Source organism: Delphinapterus leucas, chromosome 8, assembly GCF_059928025.1.
Source record: "Delphinapterus leucas isolate spDelLeu-1000000601 "Yukka" chromosome 8, BTC_Dleu_Yukka2, whole genome shotgun sequence".
In the NCBI taxonomy this organism is placed as follows: domain Eukaryota; kingdom Metazoa; phylum Chordata; class Mammalia; order Artiodactyla; family Monodontidae; genus Delphinapterus; species Delphinapterus leucas.
In genome coordinates this window covers 6,669,940-6,686,987 of record NC_143136.1, presented here as the reverse complement: position 1 = coordinate 6,686,987, position 17,048 = coordinate 6,669,940, and the positions used below count along the sequence as shown (strand labels likewise).

Genomic DNA, 17,048 nt, shown 5'->3' with positions numbered 1-17,048 from the left:
CAGGTTTGGATTTGGCCCTGCCTCTTTGTGTAGGTTGCCGGAGGGCTTCTGTTCTTCGCTCAGACAGGACGGGGTTAAAGGAGCCGCTGATTCAGGGGCTCTGGCTCACTCAGCCCGCGGGGAGGGAGGGGCACGGAGTGCGGGGCGGGCCTGCGGCGGCAGAGGCCGGCGTGACGTTGCACCAGCCTGAGGCGCGCCGTGCGTTCTCCCGGGGAAGTTGTCCCTGGATCCCGGGACCCTGGCGGTGGCGGGCTGCACGGGCTCCGCGGAAGAGGGGTGTGGATAGTGACCTGTGCTCGCACACAGGATTCTTGGTGGCGGTAGCAGCAGCCTTAGCGTCTTATGACTGTCTCTGGGGTCCGCGCTGATAGCCGCGGATCGCGCCCGTCTCTGGAGCGCCTTTAAGCAGCGCTCTGAATCCCCTCCCCTCGCGCACCAGGAAACAAAGAGGGAAGAAAAAGTCTCTTGCCTCTTCGGCAGGTCCAGACTTTTCCCCGGACTCCCTCCCGGCTAGCTGTGGCGCACTAACCCCCTGCAGGCCGCGTTCACGCCGCCAACCCCAGTCCTCTCCCTGCCTCCGACCGAAGCCGAGCCTCAGCTCCGGGCCCCGCCCGCCCCGGCGGGTGAGCAGACAAGCCTCTCGGGCTGGTGAGTGCCGGTCGGCCCTGATCCTCTGTGCGGGAATCTCTCCGCTTTGCCCTCCGCACCCCCGAAGCTTCCCCCTCCGCCACCCCAGTCTCCGCCCGCGAAGGGGCTTCCTAGTGTGTGTAAACCTTTCCTTCTTCACAGCTCCCTCCCACTTGTGCAGATCCCGTTCCTATCCTTTTGTCTCTGTTTATTCTTTTTACTTTTGCCCTACCCAGGTACGTGGGGGGTTTCTTGCCTTTTGGGAGGTCTGAGGTCTTCTGCCAGCCTTCAGTAGGTGTTCTGTAGGAGCTGTTCCACGTGTAGATGTATTTCTGGTGTATCTGTGGGGAGGAAGGTGATCTCCGCGTCTTACCCTTCCGCCATCTTCCCGGAAGCTCCCGTGAATTCATTGCTTGCTTAGCATCCTGTGTTTGTGGTCCCTCTGTGTTGTCAGGTGTAATGGCTGTTGATTCACTCCTGCTGGGCCACCCTGCATCCTGTGCGTGTCTGTCCAGCCTAAGCGGGGTGAACATTTGGGTTTCAGGTTTTGCTATTAGGAGCAGGGCCACTCTGAGCCTTCCTGGATGTGGGATGTTCTCTCTGGAGAAGGTTTTTCGGCTTGAGGCCGATGGGTAAAGGCGAACACCTTTCCCTCATGGGAATTGGAGTTAAGACACAGGACTTCTGGGGAAACTTGGGGCACGTGGTCCCCATGCTCTGATGTTTCAGGATGTATGTTGGTGGGGGTAGGGGCTAGCAAAGGGGGAGACTGCTGGAGGCGTGGTGGACCTTCTTCCAGGAGAGGGAGTGCCGCCTCCCTTTTCGTGGTGACCTCATTGTGGGGGGGTGACGAGTCAGGCCTGGCGTCGGTGCAAGGCCGGGGGGCAAACCCACATGACACTGTCTGAGAACTGCTGGCGCCCGGTGACCTGAGGGAAGTGGGTTTGGGCTGCCAGCCCCACCTCCACGGAACAAGACAAACCCCTAAAGCTGGCAGCGCGGTGCCAGGCATCTGAGTTTGCAGGTCATTCACAGGACACAGGGACTATTTCTAGGGCACAGTGGTGGACAGTTTCCCAGAGTGGTCGAGCCAGTTCCCTCACGGCCCATAGCGGGCTGAGTCCCCCCGCCTGGCTCTTCACTGGCATTTGGTGCCAACGGCTTCTCAAGTTTTCCAGCCTGGTGGGTGTGTAATGGGATGTCATCGTGGTTTCACTTCACATCTGCCTCATTACTGACAAGGTTGAGCTCCTTTTCACACATCTGTGTGTCCTCTTTTATTTAATGCCTGCTCATGTCTCTTGCCTTTTCCCCACGAGGTTGTCTGTCTTATTCTTAGTGACTTACAGTCTTTTATATATTCTATTTACCAATCTTATCATGATTAATATATGTCACAAATATCTTCTCCCACTTTGAGGAGTGTAAATATTTTCGAAGTATTCTTCAACTCCAAGGGGTTTGTTTCTGCCAACTAAAGGGAAGCGTTCCGTTGTTTGTCAGAATTAGGTCCCTGATATGCCTTACCACCTTGCCCATGGGGGGACAGATGCAACTCTGGAAGGAGCATTTGGAATATACCTTCTTTTGAAAAGCAAGCATAAGAGGAACTAGAATCTGCAATAAAACATTATTTATGCTAAACTATCAATAAATGCTTATATTCCCCCAGTTGCCTTAGAGTCAGAAAAACATACTTTGTATGTATATAATGACATTTGTTACAAGATGATGCCAAGTAACTTTTAGAAAAATTTGCATTTAGTTATAAAAATGTAAACGTATGCCTCTTTTTACGAACTTTGTGTACTCTGAAAGCATGAATGGATGCTGGTTGCTATGATGTGTGGTGAATCCTTAAAACCTTTGAAGTAGGTTTAAGTCATTCATGAAGAGCAAGCAGGGGGTGAGAACAAATTAGTGACGTGTTGTTCCAATGTTCTTTCTCCAAAGGACTTGGTGAATTTCATTCAAGCAAATTTTAAGAAACGGGAGTGTGTCTTCTTTACCAAAGATTCCAAGGCCACGTAAGCAACTACTTTGCCTCCATTTTTTGCTACCATGTTCAAAAGTAAATTATTGACCACCATAACGACAGACAAACAAATTGCTCACTAGTTCATTATTCAAGTTGTTTGCATCTTGCAATTCTCAGAAACGGTGTGTGAATAGGAAGAGTTTGGCAAGCAGCTTGTCCCTGGAGAGGTATCATCTCATTTCATATTTTAAGCTTTGTCAGTAGTTGGTAAAGGCTCCAAGACAGGCTGTCACTCTCTTTGATATTCCCACGAGCCTGGGAGCCCACCGGAGTGGCCATGACAGTGAACCTTGTTGTTTCATAGCTGTTGGCAGGAGACACCAGGCATGCGCGCACGTGGCAATCTGACCGGCTCCTCTGCCAGGCTGTTGACTGTGGCCCTTCCCATCTGACCGGGTGTTCATCTTCTCTGAATCTCGTGTGTCTTGAAACATCGAGGCTGAGTCACAAAAGCCTTGGGGAGCACCTCCAGCAGCTCTGCCCCCAGGAGGTCCTCAGCGAATGCTACCTAGTGGGCCAGTGATAAGTGGACTGACCTCTGGTGTTTCCCACAGAAGGGGCCCTGGGATCTAACGAAGTGATTTTAGTCCTCCCTCCCTCTCACCTTTTTCCTCTCTGCCCCCTCTCTTTTGCTTACTGGTGATAGGAGAGAGTCTAGCTATTAATATTTTTTAATTGAAGTATAGTTGGTTTACAAAGTTGTGTTAATTTCAGCAAAGTGATTCAGTTATGAACATAGATATCTTCTTTTCAAAATATTCTTTTCCATGATGGTTTATCATAGGATACTGGGTATAGTATAGTTCTGGTGCCATGCAGTACGACCTTGTTGTTTATCCATTCTATATGTAATAGTCCAGCTATTAATTGATTGTTTACCTGCTGCTGTAGTTTGTAATTAAAGCACTGACTCTGTTGAACAGAGGCAGTGCCCAGAGGAAGGCAGTAAGAGCAGGGGCCTAAGAACCAGCGTTGGATCCAACCTGGGCCTGGCTGCCTGCTCACTGCATGAACTTGAACCAATTATTCTCTTTTCTGAACTGAATCCTCTTATCCTAAACCGCTGGCAAAGTACACCTCCTGGGTTGTAGTAAGGGTGCAGTGGGACGATACATAAAATTCCTGCCGTAGAAAGTTCTCAGTGTGCTTTCCTACTTTGTACGAATTAGAAAGCGAACATTGGAAAAACTAAGAGATCTCTGTTTTGTCACTGGTATAAACTTAGTCATTATGAGTCATTTTGACAGAGTATAAACTCTGTGAGTCGGTTATTTATTCCCCACACGTCTCCCTGAAAGATTTTGCCGTTAATCTATTTGTTTGACTGGTAGGAAACACTGTTTGGATTCGTTCACTCATTCAACAAATATTTATTGGGCATTGACTATGTCGTGGGGACTCATGTACTTGACTGCTAATTCTACAACTGCCCTGCAAGGTAGCTGTTATCATTTGACTGACAAGGCAAGTGAGGCCTGGAGGAGCTCAGTGTTTTACCCAGGGTCACATGGCTGGCAGGGGATAGATGAAGGATTGAACTCAGTTTTCTGATTCCTCCCTGTGCATTCCTTTTATGCCCAGCTCCTGCCCCTTCTAGGAACAATCCTGTCTCGGATTGACTGTCATCGTCAGCACCTTGTCAGTTGCAGATATCCGGTCTAATTGGCCTAAGTGAGTGGTGATTGTAATGGGACAGCCACATCCAGGGCTCAGTGTCACCAAGACCCTGCCTCTTTCTACCTGTGGTTCTGTCCTTCTCTGGGTGGGCAGGCTCCTTATTAGTGGTGGCAGAATGGACACCACCACTCTGGCTGACACCTTTTCAGCTTACCAGTGAGGGGAAGGAGGGCTTTGTTCCAGCAATTCCACCCGAAGTCCTGGGCTCACGTTCATGGCTCTTATTGGCCTGGCATGGGTCAGGCACCCACTCTAATCCCTGCAACTGGGCAATGGAATATGTGACTGGCCAGCCTTGGGTGTTGTGTCCACATGGACCTGGTGTGGAAAGGATGATTCCTCAAAGGAAAATCAGGTGTTCCTACTAACAGAAGGAGAAGTGGATGCAAGGTAGGGAAACCTATGGCTGTCCACCTTATGGTGCTTGACTACCACTCAAGTCTGGCCCCAAATAAAGGGAGATGTGGTGAGCAGTCCCTGCCCTCCACAACACCAGCACAGGACAGGAACACCTCAGGGTCTTCCAGTGCCCATGTCAGAGGGGACCCAAGGTTATACACCAGAGTGAAGACTCTACAAGATTTTAACTTCTTGTATTTATTATTTTCATCTCTCCATCGGCAGTGGGGATGCTCTGTGTAATCTGAATTACTCATCGGACAAGTGAATCAAGGGAAATGACTAGTAATAGCGTTACTGTAATTTTGCAGCTTCTTGCCACATCAGCTGACATAGGCTGCCCCAGATCTCCCCAGAGCTGCTTCACATGTGCTACGCCCAGACCACTCATGTTTCTCTACTTTAAACCCTTCGGATGTCTGTTTCTTGCGTGGTCACTAGGGAGTGATGCCAGACCATGGCTCCTATTGCCTGGTACCCTCTGAGACACTGCTGTCCAGCTTAGGGGCCACCTCCTGGCACTCCTGAGGCTGTAAGTCCCTGGATCTGGGATTATTCTCTTCAGTTCTCACTGCCTCGGCCAGGCTGGGTTCTAGGTAGAAAAAGGAAGAACATTACTTTTGCTGTAACGGGCTCTGTGTAATGGAACTTTCTATTATTACTATGATGGAAATATTCTTTTTTTAAATTAAAAAAACTTAAAAAAAAACTTAATTTATTTTTGGCTGCATTGGAGCTTCGCTGCTGCACGCGGGCTTTCTTTAGTTGCGGCGAATGGGGGCTACTCTTTGTTGTGGTGCGCGGGCTTCTCATTGTGGTGGCTTTTCTTGTTGCAGAGCATTGGCTCTAGGCACGCGGGCTTCAGTAGTTGCAGTTGCAGGTTCAGTAGTTGTGGCTCACGGGCTCTAGAGTGCAGGCTCAGTAATTGTTGTGCACGGGCTTAGCTGCTCCACAGCATGTGGGATCTTCCCGGACCAGGGCTTGAACCCGTGTCCCCTGCGTTGGCAGGCGGATTCTTAACCACTGCACCATCGGGGAAGTCCCAGAAATATTTTTTTATCTTCATCGTCCCGTATGGTAGCCACTAGCCACTTGTGACTAGTGAGCGTTTGAAATGTGGCTAGTGCAACCATGGCATTGAATTTTCAAATTAAGTTAAATTAAATTGCATTTAAAGTCAGTTGCCACACATGGCTAGTGGCTACTATATTGACAGTGAGGCTCCAAAGGATTCAGACTTGTCTTGAGGGGTAGAACTAGCGTCCTGCCGCTCTCCCGTCCTCTCCGTCTCCCCTCTCTGTCACTCCTTTGCCTTCTCCATGTATCTGTGCTCCTGACGCCTTCCTGGCATTCCTCCTGCCTCTTCCCCATTTGTAAGCCAGTTCATGTAAATTGGTGCTTGGAGGGCTACCAGCCCCATCATCAAGATGGAGACAGGGGTCACCCGAGACACACCCCTACCCTTGGAAGGGAAAAGGGCTCGAGATTCGGTCTTCAGTTGTAGCAAAGACAGGTGGGGCAGGGAATTCCCTCCCCAATCCTGCAATGAACTTGGGTGGCCCCAAGTTCCCAAAGGATAGTGGGACAGTAACAGCTAAAGACAGAGGGGAGGAAGCCAACTTGGACCCTAGTGAGGAGGATCCTGAGACCAGTGGGAGCAGCCCCCAGGCTCAGTTAGAGAAAAGGCTAAGGCAACTGTTATCAATTCTGGTTGACTTTTCTTTTCTTGGCCAAACTGAGTGATGCCCCAGGCAACTGTTCCGAAAGAGGCAAGATTTCTGGTGGAGGAGTGACTTTGGATCCAGGTCCTAGCTCAATTTTTATAGCTCTAGAAAATATTGAATGTTTTGACGTATATTTTTGAATACAGATAATTTCCATACTTATAGTAATTAAGACTTTCAGTTGCAAGGAACCCGAGCTAGCTTAACCTAAATGGGGAGATTTACTCTAAGGAAATAGAAATGCCATGCAGAACCTGAGAGAGAGAAGTGGCTGGGAGTCTAGAATTGTTAGGACCATGGCTGGAGCAGGTGGAGGCTCAAGAGGTCTCCTCTGTTTGTCTTTTATCCCCTCCTCTCCCTGCATTCATGCTTTCTTCTTTCTCAGCGGAGATACAATTGTACTGTATTGCCTGGATCTTCCATGTCACAGGGGTAAAACACCAAGATAGTTTTTTTTTTTTTTTTTTGCGGTACGCGTGCCTCTCGCTGTTGTGGCCTCTCCCGTTGCGGAGCACAGGCTCCAGACCCGCAGGCTCAGCGGCCATGGCTCACGGGCCCAGCCGCTCTGCGGCATGTGGGACCTTCCCGGACCAGGGCACAAACCCGTGTCCCCTGCATCGGCAGGCGGACTCTCAACCGCTGCGCCACCAGGGAAGCCCCCGCAAGATAGTTTTTAAACAACCGAGATGATGAAAATAGTCTGAAAATTAGATGCGATGGTGAAATCTCTTTTTGTGTTTATTTAAGCTAATCGTGACTATTCTAAGAAACGTGATGAAATATTTAAGCAGGTTTAATGAAAGCTATTCCTTCCCATCAATATCCTTCCGCTCAGGGAAAATGTGTGCAAGTGTGGCTATACCCAGAGCCAGCACATAGAAGGCACCCAGACCAATCAAAATGAGAAATGGAATTACAAGAAACACACCAAGGAATTCCCCACTGACGCTTTTGGGGATATTCAGTTTGAGACTCTGGGGAAGAAAGGGAAGGTAAGCAATGCTTTCCTACTTGAAGTAGCTAATCCGTATGCTAACATGGTGTGGGCTACCTTGGGTTACCTTGAATTGTCTAATAGTACGCATGGAGGTGGGAGAGGTGGGTAGTCAATCCAAAACTGATTGCAGAAGAAGATAAATCTTGTGAAAAATCAAAAGCCATGATTAGATTGTGTGCCATGGCAACGCTCCGCGGGTGAGGACTGGCTTGTCACCCAGGGTCCTTTCTCTAGGCACAGGGCAGGGTCATGTGACGTCCACGTTGGCCCTCACGGCTGCAAAAGGCCCGACAAATGTGCTTGTGAATCATCATCTGGTTTAGTTTGGCGTGTGACGTTCTTGAGAATAAACGTGGCCTTGAATAAGGTGACATTCTCCCCTACACGATCACACTGCAGGCTCTCACACAGGATTCTACAAAGATGTTCTTTCCTTTTTTTTTTTTTTTTTTTTTTTTGCGGTACGCGGGCCTCTCACCGCTGCGGCCTCTCCCGTTGCGGAGCACAGGCTCCGGACGCGCAGGCTCAGCGGCCGTGGCTCACGGGCCCAGCCGCCCCGCGGCACGTGGGATCCTCCCGGACCGGGGCACGAACCCGCGTCCCCTGCATCGGCAGGCGGACCCTCAACCACTGCGCCACCAGGGAAGCCCTCTACAAGGATGTTTAATGATTATGTCAAACGAAAAAAAAAAAAAAGCACAACATGAGAGTTGTGAGTTAAGTTTTATTTGGGGCAAAATGAGGACTGTAGCCCAGGAGACGGCATCTCAGAGAGCTCTGAGGAACTGCTCCGAAGGGGGCGGGGGCGGTGTTATCTGTGATTTTAGAGAAGGGGGGACGTGCAGTCAAGCACACATGTTGGCAGAGGTTTCTTGCCCGTCAGGAGGAGCAGATGTGTCTCCGTTAACGATTTTAGTGCTATTCCAGATACGAGGAGATGCAAGAATTTGGGCTCATAAAATCTCCTGAAAAGTATCTAACTATCTGAAGGCCTGTTCTGCCACCTTTTCCCAGAGCACAGAGGCCTCATTCCCGATCTCCACCCTGCACTCCTTTCAGGGTGTGTTGAAGGTCAGCGACCGCAGTGGCTATTGATTTCATCCTTGTAGAGGCAGACGACAATGCCAATTTTCAGTAGGCAATGGTTAGCAGTCTCCTTAAATCCTCCTGTGTCCTCTGTCCCAGTGACACAGCCGTCCTCAGGCAGCTGGAAGCTGGGCCTTGACCCCTCACCTCCCCAGTCCCTGCCGCTGCAGCCCTGGAAGGTGACCCGGCTCTGTCCACTCTGTGTGTTCCCAAGGCCTCTGTCCCAGGATGGGCCACCACTATCTCACCTCCCTGCATCTCTCCCTGCCTGTCTTGTCCCATAGTCAGCACTGCCGCTGAGGACTCTCTAAAATGTCAATCCCATCCGGCTTCTACTCTGCTTAGAGCACCTCACAGGTGCTCTACTCCCTTTAGGATAAAGTCCCAAGTTCTCCAGCCGGCTTGGGATGGGGGGGTCCCTGCAGGGGCACCCACACCCGCCTCCACTCCACTGCCTTCCTTCCACTTCCCCAAGGGGACGCTCCTCGGCTGCAATGCGCTCCCCTCTCCCCCTCCCTAAGGAGCAGGTAAACTGGGCTAAGCCCCACCATCAAGAGAACACCTGCGGATCCTGATGCTTCCCCTCTTCCCCACAGTATATCCGACTGTCCTGCGACACGGACGCGGAAACCCTCTACGAGCTGCTGACCCAGCACTGGCACCTGAAAACGCCCAACCTGGTCATCTCGGTGACCGGCGGCGCCAAAAACTTCGCCCTGAAGCCGCGCATGCGTAAGATCGTCAGCCGCCTGATCTACATCGCGCAGTCGAAAGGTGCGTCGGCCTCGTTGCGTCCACGCGGCTGTCCCTGCTGCAGCCACGGGACCTTCCCTGCGGCGGCGGGGACCTTGCGCCCGCGGGTTTATCCAACCAGGCTGCGCAGCGTCTTCAGAGGCGGAACGAAATTCTCCTTTGCGATCATGCGCAGACTCCAGATGCTCTAGAACTGTATGATTAATCATTATCTTAATTAAGAACAAGATCCTTCAATGAAGGGACAGACCGGGAGCTCTGGCCGATGGTGAGGGGGTAGGTGGAGGGTGGGGACACGGTAGCTCTTTAAACTCAGCGTTAAGGAACTTCCTTGTGGGTAATTTTATGTTTCTTTTAATCTAAATTTTTCATTTTTTTATTTTTTACGTGTGAACTTTTACCCAGAGTATTCTGGCGAATCAAAAAGGAAAGTTTCATTCATCTGCTCTTTTTTTTTTTTTTTTTCTTGCGGTACGCGGGCCTCTCACTGTTGTGGCCTCTCCCGTTGCGGAGCACAGGCTCCGGACGCGCAGGCTCAGCGGCCGTGGCTCACGGGCCCAGCCGCTCCGCGGCATGTGGGGTCCTCCCGGACCGGGGCCCGAACTCGCGTCCCCTATATCTACAGGCGGACTCCCAACCACTGCGCCACCAGGGAAGCCCTCATCTGCTCTTTAATTTTGGGATCAGTGGTGTGTTTTGGAAATCGTGTTAGTGCCTGGTGGGTTGTAAGCACCATGTAATTGTCTGATGGAGATCAAAACAAATAACCGTGGCTTTGTTATTTGAAATATTCAGCTTATTTTTTTCTTTTTAACTTTTTATTATAAAAAATGTCAGACCTACAGAAGAGTTGGAAGAATAATACAAGGAATATCTGTACCCCCTTCACTTAGGCTCACTAATTGTTAACATTTTCCCATATTAATCTTCTCTCTCTCTGTAAATATCCACATATTATGGTTTTAAAAAAAATCACTGAGAGTAAATTTTAGGTATCATAACCTTAGTGCCTAAATATGTGAGCATCGCTGAAGAACAGGGGTGTTCTCTCAGATAACCCGATGCAACTATCAAACCTGAGAAAGTTAACCTTGACCTACACTGTTGTCTAACAAACAGTCCTTGGTTTCGTTTTGCTAATTATCCTAACAATGTCTTCAGAGAAAAAAAATTTTTTTTCTCTGTCTGGATTCCAATCCATTTAGCTTTTCATATCATAGGAAACTGAAAACCTTTCTTTCATCTGGAACTACTTTTTAGCTTTTTTCAGTCTTTCAGGACATTTTTGAAGAGTATAGGCAAATTGTTTTTGCAGCCTTACTTCCATTTGAGTTTAACTAGAATGTTAAACTCTAATTTCAAGATTAGATTCTATTTATCAAAGCCTAACCTTTATTTTATTAGTTTATTTAAGACTAACATTTTAAAAACTTCTGTATTAAGAATATTAGTTGACAGAACTAAGGAAGCATGTCTTGTTTTAGATACGTTTTTCCTTAATGTCAAGAAGAAACTGTGGCACCCCTCCCCCATTTATTCTTAATTTCCTGACCAGTCAGAGGGGACCACACAGTAGGTAGTTACTTTGTTATGAAACCCAGCAGCTCAACTTCCTTACTACTAGATCTGAACATACATAATTCATTCATTCAGCAAATACTTCTTAAATGCCTGCTATGTGTCAGGAATTGTTTTAGGTGCTGGGAATAGAGTAGAACAAAGCAGACAAAAGTCCCCGGGGCTGGGATATCTACATAGATGAAGTGAGGGGCCAGAGCAGGGAGGTTACTTGTCTCCTTGTGGAGAGCTACTATGCCTCCCATTGCCTCATTTGAAAGGGGGATGTTGACAACTGAAATCTGTCTGCAGGAAGGAGGCTGGCTGCCAAGGGGTCTGGGTTCACATCCAGTGAGAGCTGGCTGAAGGAATTGGGTCTGAAACTTCTAAGAACTACATCACATTTACCTTAAAATATTGAAAGGACTTTTATGTGGGAGAGGACTAAATTAGTTCATCATCAGGAAGACTGTAGCAAAAGTAGAGAATGGAGACAAAAATGAACAAAAGGACTTTCTAACAGCTGGGGGAGGGGGCTTGCTTCGGGACTCCTGAGGCTTCCATTACCAGAGCTAATCAGGGGAGGCTGGTGACCCAGCCTCAGGCTGGATTCCTGTGTGGGTAACATATTAGACTAGGGGCATTTCCAACTTTAGATTCTATTATTATGTGAGAGAATATTTTGTAGGTATTATTTACTTCAATTTTGAAAACAAAAACAAAACTGCAACACCTTTGACACTGCAAAAATCATCAAATAAAAACCTTAAAATACCAGTGTGCAAATCTGTGTAATTGTAAAGTTAAGTTGTAGGCAACAGGGTCATGCCAGGAAGGTCACCAGGATCCCTGAGGGGGCTCTGGGAGCGCAGCGCTCCGCTTTCCATGATGACACTGCCTAACTTGCTCAAAGGCTCAGGCCAGGCATTCATTACCCATAAAAAGATCTACCCGAGAGGCTGGTTAAAGAGGCAGGTTCCCTGGTCCCACCTCCCAGAGAGTCTGATGATGTGGGTTAGAGTGCGGTCCAGAATCCGTATTGTTTTTAAACCAGAATCTCTTAGAAACTTGGAGATCTTCTTCTCCTTCCTTTCTATATGGTCAGAGGTCAAGCCCAGTGCAAAGTGTGGCCAGTAATGCCACGTCCTAGTGCTCACGGGTGGGGCAAAGGATGGGAAACTTATGCGGAGCCAGCTGAGCGTTTGTTCTTCTCTCTTGTTGACAGGTGCCTGGATTCTCACTGGAGGCACCCATTATGGGCTGATGAAGTACATTGGAGAGGTAGTGAGAGATAACACCATCAGCAGGAATTCAGAGGAGAACATAGTGGCCATCGGCATCGCGGCTTGGGGCATGGTCTCCAACAGGGACACCCTCATCAGGAGTTGTGATGTCGAGGTATGGGCTGGACATGAGGGGGTCTGCGGGGTCACGAGGCAGAAAGACCATGGCACAGGGCTCTGGCCTGAACACCGGGGCTCTGGGATGGAGTCAGCTCATAAGGAAGTCGACCTTACAAGGTTGCTTTGGAACCTCAGGATGACATAATCAAAGAACTCCTGGGAAGGAGTTACCAGTGGATGTGTTTTGCTCATTAAAATTTGTTCCCAGCGAATCCTGTTAGAGTCAGTTCTTTAGTTTTTTATTCTCTGGTATTAAGTGCGAGGACAAAGTATCTATTTAAATTGCCTCTTTTCATGGTCCCGTAACTATGTGCTCCTCAAGGGCTAGGACTCCATCTTATTCATTTTCTAATCTCTAGACACTGTCATAGGTCTTGGCATATGATGGATTGCAGACAAATATGTGTGTGTGTGTATCAATGTCTACCTCTACCTTATCCAGACACACACACATACAAATGTATGTGTCTGGATACACACACACACACACACACACACACACTTTCCTGAATGCTGTCAGTTTCAATGAATTTATACTAAAGAGCACAGGGCAGTGGAACAAGAAATGGATTAGAATCTGATTCTTACACTGCCACCGGTCATTTATGTGACAATAAGAAAGTGATGCAACCATTTTGAGCCTTCATTTCTTCATATTTAAAATGATGGCCTGTACTATAAGATCTCTAAGACCCTTCTGCACTTAGGAATCTGGGAAGAGCATCAGTTGAACCCAAAGGGTCAGCCTTAAGATGAGCCTTTGAAAATGTCGTCATGTGTTTTGGCCAACAAATAAATCTCAAAGACAAGTTTCTCTGTGCTTTTCAGGGATATTTTTCAGCTCAGTACATTATGGATGACTTCAAGAGAGACCCTCTGTACATCCTGGACAACAATCACACCCACCTGCTGCTTGTGGACAACGGCTGCCATGGGCACCCCACAGTTGAGGCAAAGCTCCGTAACCAGCTGGAGAAGTACATCTCCGAGCGCACTATTCAAGGTCAGTGTTTAGGAGGTGGGACCTTAGACAGACATACTAACAAGAGTAGCAGCAGCACCACCGACAATAGCTCCCAATTATTGAGTAAAGAATGGTGGACTCACCCAATTAGGTGTTCTATTGCCAAAGAAGAGCTGTTATATCTCTTCTTTAATATACTAGAGGTGCTCCTGCCAAGGTTACTGTGATATGTACCCTTCAACGTGCTGGAACACTGACAAAGGCTGCCTTGTCCTACCCTGGTTTGTCCCACCCAGTATAGAGAACCTGCTGTCCATTCTGCTCAACAGCATTTAAGAACAAATTAAAATTCACAATGGGAAATTTGCGCTGACAAAGCAATGTGGTTAGCTAGGATAGAAGCGATAAAAACCAACCCACTAGCTTAACAGTTAGGTGGTTTACTTCTTTGGTTATTGGCTACTTCTATATACTAGAACCACCTAAAACATTGGTTTCAAGGGAAGAATGCAGCAGTTGAGTGAAAGCCTGTATTTGCTATGGCAAGTGATAAATAACTCTCTCTCTTCCTATTGTGGAGGTGTGTCCTGTTGTGGAACCAGATTACCTCGTGATCTAGTGATAGACTCCCTCACAGGGACTTGTTGGAGATAATCTCAACCTTTTTCCTTTCTCAATGGGATGTACACAAAGGAAGACACTGATACATGCAATACTCTCACTGGAAAGAACACACAGTTATGCAAACTTTTCACCCACTCAAGAAAGCATAGGGTTATGTGAATGAGTGAAAGTGTAATTATTCTAAGGATAAACTTGAACCTGGCCTAATGTATATTAGCAAAAGTCAGTCGTTCACAGACTTTGGCATTTTAAATATCAGTAAAAAATTGCAGTGTGACCCGTGTCATGCTGTTACTGGTTTGGAGCACAGGGATGCATCCACTGTGATCAGCTGGTAGATGGTCAAGTCTGTGAGATCTGCAGCCATCACCCCACACCCTGGGCTCATGGGGTCCACCGCTTCCTTGAGGTAGGTGAATATTTCTGATGTGCCCAAAATAAGTTTTACGTTTTATATTTTACAGATTCCAACTACGGTGGCAAGATCCCCATTGTGTGTTTTGCCCAAGGAGGTGGGAAAGAGACTTTGAAAGTGAGTCTTGGTTTGGTTTTCTAGAAGATCAGTCAACGAGCTTACTCCACAAATTTGCATTTTCAGGGCTTTGGGGTTCACCTAATCTAACACGACTAATTTCTTTTCTACAGCAAATAGGTAGCATTTTCCCAATCACACAGTGTTGCCCTAATAGGCTGAAGTTGTTTCCTCAGCTGAGAAAATTTAGGAAGAGAGTTTGTAGCAACATGAATAGTCCGTGCACTTACTGCTCTCTTTGGCCATCAACTTGCCAAAGAGAAGGCTTGACATGAACTCACAGGACTTAGGGATCATAATCAGTGCGTATGTTGGAAAACCATGGCCACCCCATGATCATATACACCTGCAGTTACAGGAAATTTCTGGCAGAGTTATTTGGAATCATAACCTAATGCTTCTCTCTGTTTATTCTTTTCTACAACAATGATTCATTCATCCATCATTCATCAACGTGCATTTATTCATCAACAGGTATTTATTAAGCACCTAAAGACTTTTCAGAGAGAAATTAAAATAGAGATTTTTTTTCCAGTGTGAAACAGTATGGAAATGCTTGAAGAAGCAGTCACATTACAGAGGAAGAGAGATGGAGAAAACGTAATCGAAGATGGTTCCATTTATTATCTCTCAGATTTTAGATTTAGAATGATGGTTTCCAGCAAGCTGCTCCTGGCCTACAGTACTGCATTTCTATAGCATTTCCCACAAGGTCTGTTCAGCCAATTCACCACCCACAGAACCCACAGGAGAGAGGAGCGAGGGAGGAGAGACTGCTTGCTGAACACTTCTTCCTTCAGCTCACTCTCTTATCATCCCCACTTCCGCCCCGGCGCAGCCCCGACACCCACCTGGAGCACAGGTAGTGAGGTGAAGATGGATCTCACCCTGATTTGATGAAGGCACCACACTCTTTATGGCCAACGTCTTCTTTCAAGAAGACATCACTCCTGGCTAAAGGAAGGGGCTTCACAGTTTCTTCTGTACCCACGTGTACATCACTCTGTTTTGTTGTCAAGTGATTAAAATTTTTCGTACCTGGTTCTCCTATGCTGGTCTCTGTGATTTTTATCAAGGAAATAAAAATGTGGTAGGTGTTTATCCAGAAAGCAAATATATTTTTCTTTTCTTTCAATGGAAGGAGCAAGGGAAATTATTTGAGGACGGAAATATGTGAGTCAACATAACAAAAAATGTATGGCTGCTGCTGTGAAGGTATTTTCATACCTTAAAAGTACGAATATTGTTAACCTCCATCAGAAAAGCTATCAACGACAATGTTGAGTACCATCTTAAGAGCTGTCACTCAAATCTACGATGTCAGTATTTGGAATGATCGATTTTGTATAGAGGGATTTTTTTTTTTTTTTTTTTTTTGCGTTACGCGGGCCTCTCACTGCCGCGGCCTCTCCCGTTGCGGAGCACAGGCTCCGGACGCGCAGGCTCAGCGGCCATGGCTCACGGGCCCAGCCACTCCGCGGCATCGGCAGGCGGACTCTCAACCACTGCACTTATTTATGGAAAACGTGCCAGTCACACGTGTCCTCATTATGGAGTTTGGTATTAACATAGGATGTCAGACAACTAGCTTACATTTCTGATGCTTAAAGTGGTTGCAAACGTTTGGTTTGCTTCTGATTGAAAATAACGCCCCACCGCCCCCCCCCCACCTGCCCCGCCAAATGATGAAGTGCAGAGATGTGTCGATGTGATTAGAACCTCGGTCCTGAGCTGGGTTCTGTTGATCACCTGGTCAACTCTATCTCCCTTCTCCCAGGCCATCAGTACCTCCGTCAAAAGTAAAATTCCCTGTGTGGTGGTGGAAGGCTCAGGGCAGATTGCCGATGTGATTGCCAGCCTGGTGGAGGTGGAGGATGCCCTGACGTCATCCATCATCAAGGAAAAGCTGGTGCGCTTCTTACCCCGCACCGTGTCCCGGCTGCCTGAGGAGGAGATGGAGAGTTGGATCAAATGGGTGAGTTGTAGGGAGTAAGTTCCTGGGAAGGGACAGCGCCTTCAGTGCCCAACTCCACTCGCAGCTGGGGGTCTTTATACTTTCTCAGTGACTTTGAAACGGCACTCTGGCTCACGCCAGGTTTTTTGCTGGAAATTGAAGCTCGCATAAGGTAAACGACTTGCCCTGTTTCCATACCTCACAAGGGTTAGCAGGTGAGGCTTAGATTCCAGCCTGTCTGCAAAGCTGATAGTCCTTCTTTCACACCCTGTCAACAAGCGTTGAGCCTTCTGTGTCTTGTAGGTTATCAGCAGCGGGGAGGAAAAAATTCCTGTGATGCTGTTTTAGAAATGCAGATTCTAACTTGAATCTATGTCTAGTGGAGAAGCTGTTACTACAGAATAATTGCCTTTCTAAGTTAACTGACCTGTGATGAATTCAGAATCTCTCACCTTTCCTGTTGGATCATATAAGAAATAGGTACTAATCGAAATATCTCATGCTTCTTTTGCTAAGCCTATAAAGCACTTTTAACACAGTGTTATGCTTTCTCACCTTTCTCTCTTGTTTCGTGACTGGTGTTGACTCGAAATGACTTTCATTCTGTTGACTGTTCAGTTTGTGATAAAGCTCACATTAATACCCGTAGGTACGTTCACATCAGCTCATTCAAAAATGGCCTTTGCTGTTTGGATATTCTTAGGAGCACGTGC

The 17,048-nt window shown here is 47.5% G+C and overlaps 1 protein-coding gene across 1 annotated transcript in view; it reads left to right on the top strand.

Annotated features, from left to right (window-relative positions):
* TRPM8 (transient receptor potential cation channel subfamily M member 8) overlaps positions 1–17,048 on the top strand; it is an 88,342-nt gene that overhangs the window by 8,538 nt on the left and 62,756 nt on the right. The window contains exons 2-8 of the mRNA XM_022568021.2: positions 2,581–2,654; positions 7,301–7,457; positions 9,145–9,322; positions 12,084–12,256; positions 13,090–13,264; positions 14,314–14,381; positions 16,159–16,356. Of these exons, the coding sequence (XP_022423729.2) occupies positions 2,581–2,654; positions 7,301–7,457; positions 9,145–9,322; positions 12,084–12,256; positions 13,090–13,264; positions 14,314–14,381; positions 16,159–16,356 (1,023 nt within the window). The remainder of the gene's footprint in view (positions 1–2,580; positions 2,655–7,300; positions 7,458–9,144; positions 9,323–12,083; positions 12,257–13,089; positions 13,265–14,313; positions 14,382–16,158; positions 16,357–17,048) is intronic.